Genomic DNA, 7448 nt, shown 5'->3' with positions numbered 1-7448 from the left:
ATGATAAGCAATTTGATAATATAATTACACTTTTTAAATATCAAATTTCTGCATTAATAACAATAATAAAATTCAAATGCTATTCAGCATCTTAAAAAAAGATTTTAAAAGATTAATATGTAAATTGGTGTGCAAACAAATTTGTTAGGTGCATAATGTTTAAAAAAGTTTCAAGAAGAAATTTTGTAATAAGGCTTTACTGAAAACCATACTACTACTACTATTACTACTACAGAAAGTGTAATTTAATATGAACAAAGTTAAAAATAAAACAATTATATAGTATATATGCTGTTTTAAATTTAATATTTTGATAGTAAAATATCATACTGAATTAGTAAATAATTCAATACTGGCTTAATTATTATTTTAACAAAAAATATAAAACCATGTAAATATTTATCATAATATTAATTAGTTTAAATACAAGTTTTATGTAATGGTATAACAAGAACAATGAAAGCCAATTTTGTATTGTTTTAAAATAATCTAAATTAAAAACTGCTATAGAGTTATGTTTGGAATTAAAATAAATTTTTAAATTGTATTTTTAATTCTTTCATATTTAAATTAAAATTTTTGTATAATAGTGCTGAGTAGATTATGAATAAGTGTTTAAGACAGCCTATGCCATATTGTCTTTATCTTATTTGCTAGCTTTATCTTTTCTCAACTTAAAATGACTTCTCTGGGTCAAACGTAATTATTTTAAGTAAAAACATTTTCCCATATATAGTATAGTTTCATATAATATAATATATACACCAGTTTTATAGTACAGAATAATATAAAACTGGTAGAATATAATATAAACTGGTAGAATATAAAACTTTTAGAGATGAGTTAAATTTGTTTTATCATGTTACAAGTCTTTTTAAAGGTTTTCATGTCTTGGAAAAATCCTCAAAATAATAACAACTTAATTAAAAATTTTGTTTTATGCAGTTTTTATATATTTCAAAATTTAAATAAGAGATTATAAAACTTGATTTCAAATAAAAATCAGTCCATGAATTTTAAATTATTAAAATTTCAAATTATAATTAGATTCAAATTTTACTAATAATTCCAAATGAATTTGTCAGTATCAAATAGAGATTTAGGAATATTCTCAAAATTTCAAGTTTGATGAGAATAGAAGTATTTTTCTAAACAAAAAGTTATTAGAAAATGCACAAATTACAGAAATAATCCAAATCATAATTTTATAACTAAGATTAAATTTATTCATAAGTTTCTTTAATATGCAATTTTTTTCATTGAAACTTTTATGAATGAAATAAAGTAATAGAATTGTATTATTAAAACAATTAGGTTTAAAAAGTACAATATACCTGGTACAACAAATATAAAAATTTAATACTCTTATTTCAACATGAGTCCTATAGGACTTATATTGAAATATGAGTTTCAAGTTCAAATAAATTTAATCTTAGTATTAAATTATGATTTGGATTATTTCTGTAATATAGAGCAGTTTGAAATATATATCAGTATTAATTAAATATATGCTAAATTTATAACAACATTTGTTTAACAATAACAATTAACAATAAGTGACATGATAAAGTTTTAAACTAAGGATAAAACTAAGAGTTCTGTCAGAAATCAAAATAAATGTTTATTGATAATTTACTGGTTAAAACATATATATCCAATTTCTATCCAGGATCTTTCCTGTCTAAATATTTTTCATTAGGCAATCATGTTTATATATAGCAGAATCCACTTACCGTAATTGCTTTGAGGAACTCACCTATGCTGGCAATAACCAATCAAAAACAATAAGTGAAATAAACATATAAGACTACAATTAGTGGAAATTCTGGTTTATTGGTTCTGATATTAAAATAACATGTTTAAACAATTAAAAAATGTATAATTTAAGAATTCATTAATTATTAATTATCACAATTTCTTGCATTTAACCCACAGCAGCATATAGCTTACAGAAAATTGCTAAACAAAAATAAAAATTGTCACATAATGTGCACTGCTATATAGCCCATAGCTTCAAAGTTGTGGTTGAAAACATCTACTTAATCTATATGCAATTTAAAAGGTACCATTTCTAACATTGTTTTTCTTGAATTCCTTTAATTTTATTTCTGTTAGCAGATTATTATTATAAATGTAATTATAAAATAAGCAAAACAGAAAAACAAAATATTGAGATAGGGAAAGAACTGTTTAAACTTCACTGTGTCAAAAAAACAAAATGGCTTAAAGTTTATATTGCATATAATATGGTTATAATAGAAAATGGCATTAAACAATTTATTTAATCATTTCATTTCATATACAGTCTACCAATTATTAATAAAATATACATAATAATAGTAATAATAATAATTTCATAACATTTTATACATTATGCTGATAGGAAAAAAATAAATAAAAACAAGATATGGATTACAGATGTGATAGTCCCAGATGACAATGGTGGAAGAAAAATAATTACAGTCAGTCACTAAATATAAAAGACCTGCAAATTAAGGTTGACCAATTGTGGATGACAATCATACTCCCAACTGTAGTTGGAACACTAGGAACCATTCCAAGGGATCTAGAGCACCTGAAGATTGTAGAACTTAGTAGAAACAACATCTATATGCTACATAAAAAGGCTGTACTACCTAGAACAGCATGCATTTGCATAAATATCTCTAAACATCCCAAATCTCTGAAAGAGACTATGTTTAGGGATCAAATCCAGCTATCAATAACTGTGTCTATGTTAAATAATAATATTAAATGCTAAAGTAAACTAAAAAGCAAAAATTTAACAGAAAAAAAGACTTTAATGTTGATAATATTTGTAGTATACTTAATATCTGAAGAGCCATCTGGAATTGATACAATTCCAGGGTGGTGATGAGGTCAATGTTACTCTTGTCTAGAATGATTGTCCTAATACAGCAGTTCCAATGTGGGGAAGCCGCTGCTTCCCCATAGGTGCACCACAAAATGTTGTAAAATTTTTATAATTTTACTTCTATTTTCAATTACAAAAATGCTCTTGGTAAGTTTAGATAGAGGAAAAGCTGTTGGATAATAATTTTACTTCTATTTTCAACTTGATGTGACATCTAGCAGACCTGGNCGTGTAAACACGTGCCATCTATCGTAGGGTAAATGCCAGAAACCTTCGCGGGAGTGTATTAAAAAACTTCCCAAAGCTTCATGGCAATCGTACTACGCCACAAACCTTCACGGGAGTATATTAAACAACTTCTCAAAGTTTCACGGCAATCGGATAAACGGTGTGGTAATGCATGAAGGACACACACACACATTCATTTTTATATATATAGTTGAAATAAAAAATGTTATTCTTATACAGGATATTCCATAAGCTAGTGGCAATATTTTTACACCGTATTCTAGAGGTCTAGGGATCCAAAACTGTCCTATAAATCTTCAACATCATTTCTGTGCTAGAAGGGGTTAAAGTTTTGATCAGCTATTCTTTAAGATGCTGTTTTGCAGCCCTGCTAAACTCTGCAAAAAAAGCCTCAATCATGTTGATCTTCAGCTTCTTACCTTCAGATTCAAACATGTAAGGTTCACTTGCATTTCTTGGTCCTTTAGCACAGGCAGTAAGTAAAGCTTTTCTGCAGTGCTGTAGAGCAACATCTTAAAGGGCAGATAGTCAAAAACTTTAATCCTTTCTAGTGCTTAAAACAATGCATTTGAAGGGCTTTGTTTATAGGCTATTTTTGAATCTCCTACTGTATATGATTAAATTCATTAAAGTATAAAAAGAGGCTTAAATATGATACCATGTAAACCTTTTGTAATTTAAAATTTTAAATCTGAAACAAGCATGGAAGTCCATTTCATCCAAATTTTCAGTTATCTGAGGTAGCCTTGGCCCACATTACCTCAGATAGTCAAGATTATAATGTAAGATTATTCACTCTTCCAACTTTGTATGGCTTACAAGCAATGTTGTTAAATTTGAATGTTTTAATGTAATAATTCAATTTTTAAAAATTATAAAATATCATAACTAAATTAAAGTTCTATTTACTGAAATGATAGTTCTCAAATATAAATATTTAAAAAATAATGTTAGTTTCTATGAGTTTTTTTATATAATTATTTATATTCCTTTTCTTTACTATTCCTTTTTTCTTTATTAAAATCAAAACTGCACAATTTAAACTTTTTTGTTTTTATTTTAAAATCTTTTAAACAAAAAGTGACTTTAATGAATTTATTTTGTAATATAAAAAAATGCATTTTCTAATATTTATGATTGATATTTCTTACTAATAAAAGCTAAATAATCTGAAAGAATATGTTTTCTTGATACTTTAGTACTTAGTATCTTGCATCAAATATGTGTAACTTAATTAGATTTTTAAAAAGTAAAAATCAAATAGTTATAAATGATAATGATATCTATTTTAATGAAGTTGCTAAATACATATATTTGTTAAGTACAGTTGGCATAATGTGAGATTGCACTAAATTTGCCTGTTTTACAGAAGACAGGGTGACAAGATAAGATAGTTCTGTGGTAATTTTGCCACACTAATTTGTGTGTACTTATGCTGTACAAGATTTATCAGTTATAATATGTCATGTTTCCTTGAAAAGAGCATTTGTGTACACAAAAATGAACTGTCTGTAGCCTTGGTGATAATTGCTTTTGAAGAAAAAAGTTTTGATGCAGAAAGTATTACACTATCTGCCACATATTTTCACTAAAATAGACATAGTTAGTACTGACCAAGTGCAATCTCTCATCTCACTGACTATATGTAAAGTACTTCTATATTTACTTTAACTATTAAATCTCTGTAAGATCATATATATTAGACAGTTGAGAGTTATTCGAATGTCTACATTTCGTTTAACCAATTTGTTGGAATTTTGAAATGATTCATTAACTTTCATATTTTATAAAAATATGTAAGTGAATAAATTACTTACTTTAATATTTGCATCATGGTATCTTTCCTATCAATTCCTTGAAATGGTAGGGCACCAGTTAACATTTCAAACTATTATTTTATGAAATAAAAAGCAAAAAACTATTAAAAACTGAAATACTAAAACTAATTCTTTACTTTCATAACAAAATATATGATTACCATTAAAACTCCAAATGACCACCAATCTGCAGCCATAGAATGGCCTTTACGATTAATTACTTCAGGAGCCATATATTCTACTGTTCCACAGAATGAATATGTTTTTTGGTCATTTAAAGCTTCTTTACTTAAGCCAAAATCTGTTAAACTAATATGACCATCAACATCTAAAAGAATACTGAAAAAATTTTTGATATAATTAAAAAAAGATCACAAATTATGTTTACTGAAAAGGGAGCTCGTTTATACTCACTTTTCAGGTTTGAGATCACGATAAATTATACCTAATCTATGTAAGTGGTCCAAGGCTAGAGCTAATTCTGCCAAATAAAACTTTACATCATCTTCTGTAAACATAAACTAAAAAAATCATAAATTAATTAATTTTATATTTTCAAACACAATAATAAAAACCAAGAGTTTCTGCAATGCAATTTTACCTCTTTACTAAGACGAGAGAAAAGATCTCCTCCTTTCAGGAAATCCAAAATTAAATAAAGTTTACCTTCTGTCTGAAATGCTACAAAAATATTCCTAAATAATTTTGTAAAATCTGAATTTTACATAATTATTAGCTTAATTACCATAATGTAATTTTACAATAAAAGGATGTTTTACTTCTGCCAATATATCTCTCTCCATTTTTGTCCTCATACGATCTCGAACTAAAGAAAGAAAGGAAAAAAAAGGCATTTTTGTTTTTTTAATTACTTTTTCAGGTGTAAAATGATTAAAATCTCAATAATGTTACAAAAATAATAGATATTGCATTTAACATTTAAACAACATGATTAATCAAGAATAAAAAATTCACAAATAAGACAAATTTTATAACTATAGTATTTACCAGTTGAAGTTGATGTGATGGATTTTTAATATGTATCATTTTGCTGCTATAGCTAAGCAATGATAATTCTCTGAAACATAGTGTTTGAAAATTCGAACACTATGTTTCAGAGAATTATCATGTAACGTTGTACGGTCTTTTATTTTTTAATAAACTTAAATTTCTTGAAAAAACATCACAAATTTCAAATAAATTATAACAATACAATTTCTTAACTAGAATAAATGTAAAAATAAATAGTTCCAGCCTGTTCCAGCAAAAAATTTAATTTTCTAACATTTTGCATGTGTATAGCTGCAGGATATAATTACTTTGCTGGAAAAAAGATTAGGTCTCCTCTAAAAATAAACTGTAATAATGAAGGTTATTACAAGGTTGTACAATAGTTTTTCTAATGAACCTATTGTCCTTTAAACTCTTCATATAAAGTGTTTGTGTATGTTTTTTGGAGGATCTGCTAAAGACCTATTGAAAAAAAATAATAATTCTATTGGAAAACTTTATACTGTCTGATATTAAAGGTTGTCTGTTTTTAAGGAATTGAAGAAGAGGTTTCACTGTACAGGTATCTCTTGTTTAATGCGAGATTTGATTAACATGCAAAATTAATTGTGTCAATCCCTTTATATACACAGCAGAAGCTTTAATCAGTGTGGCTTTAACAGCTGTCTTTACTTAACATGTTTTTCTCAGTAAAATGTGTTGGTGAATTTGTTATTTTGGTGTTGAAAGTGATTTTCAATATAGATATGTAATTTAATTATGATAGTTGTAAAATTTAATAAATTACTATTAATGCAATATTGTATTCTTTATCCATAAGCTTATTTTAAAACTTTACTTCACGTTTTGTTTGCATAAAATGACATTGAAATGTCTACATATAAAATGCATATCAAGCATACTATCTATACTTTTTAAGTTTCATAAAGGATATAACACTATACAAACAGTAAAAAATACTCAGTGTATGGTGAAGATGCTCCTAAATGTCAGATATGTCAAATATGGTTTTGGAAGTTTCATTCAGGAAGTTTTGAACTAAAGGATACAAAATATATGGGACTCCTGAAAGCTGTTGCTGAAGAAAAATTTCACAAAGAAATTGTTGAAAATTGACAAATAACAACTCATGAACTTACAACAAATCATAATGTGTCACCAACTGATGACTCTGTTCTGTACGCATTAAAAGTAAAAAAAAAAAAAAAAAAACAACAACAAACTGGATCAAGTATAATTTTGTCTGACAAAAGTAGACAGCTCTAAGGTTTCATTTTATTTTTAAATTAGTTACTCATTTTTTACCATAGAAAACTTTTCTTACAAATGACAAAATTAAAAATAGAAAGATTTGTTATTAACCAAAAATTTGTTCTAGTGGATAATGATTGGTAGAGTACAGAGGTACTCTAGTATTTGATTAATGTAATTTTGATATAAGCAGTAGGATTGAGAGATTAATTAATCATGTCAATCTAGAGATACTTGTATTTTTA

At 26.1% G+C, this 7448-nt stretch overlaps 1 protein-coding gene across 1 annotated transcript in view; it reads right to left on the bottom strand.

Moving 5' to 3' along the window:
• LOC111617916 (ribosomal protein S6 kinase alpha-1-like) overlaps positions 1–5810 on the bottom strand; it is a 27415-nt gene extending 21605 nt beyond the window's left edge. The window contains exons 1-5 of the mRNA XM_023359281.1: positions 5687–5810; positions 5543–5622; positions 5356–5462; positions 5103–5280; positions 4942–5012 (exon numbers count right to left, since the gene is read on the bottom strand). Coding sequence (XP_023215049.1) covers positions 4942–5012; positions 5103–5280; positions 5356–5462; positions 5543–5622; positions 5687–5795 — 545 coding nt within the window. The 5' untranslated portion in view covers positions 5796–5810. The remainder of the gene's footprint in view (positions 1–4941; positions 5013–5102; positions 5281–5355; positions 5463–5542; positions 5623–5686) is intronic.
• Between the last annotated feature and the right edge of the window lie 1638 nt (positions 5811–7448).

The sequence above is a fragment of the Centruroides sculpturatus genome, unplaced genomic scaffold, assembly GCF_000671375.1.
Source record: "Centruroides sculpturatus isolate CEXI.00-Female unplaced genomic scaffold, Cexi_2.0 scaffold57, whole genome shotgun sequence".
NCBI lineage: Eukaryota > Metazoa > Arthropoda > Arachnida > Scorpiones > Buthidae > Centruroides > Centruroides sculpturatus.
The sequence above is the reverse complement of the archived record's forward strand: the minus strand, read 5'-3'. Positions and strand labels throughout refer to the sequence as shown.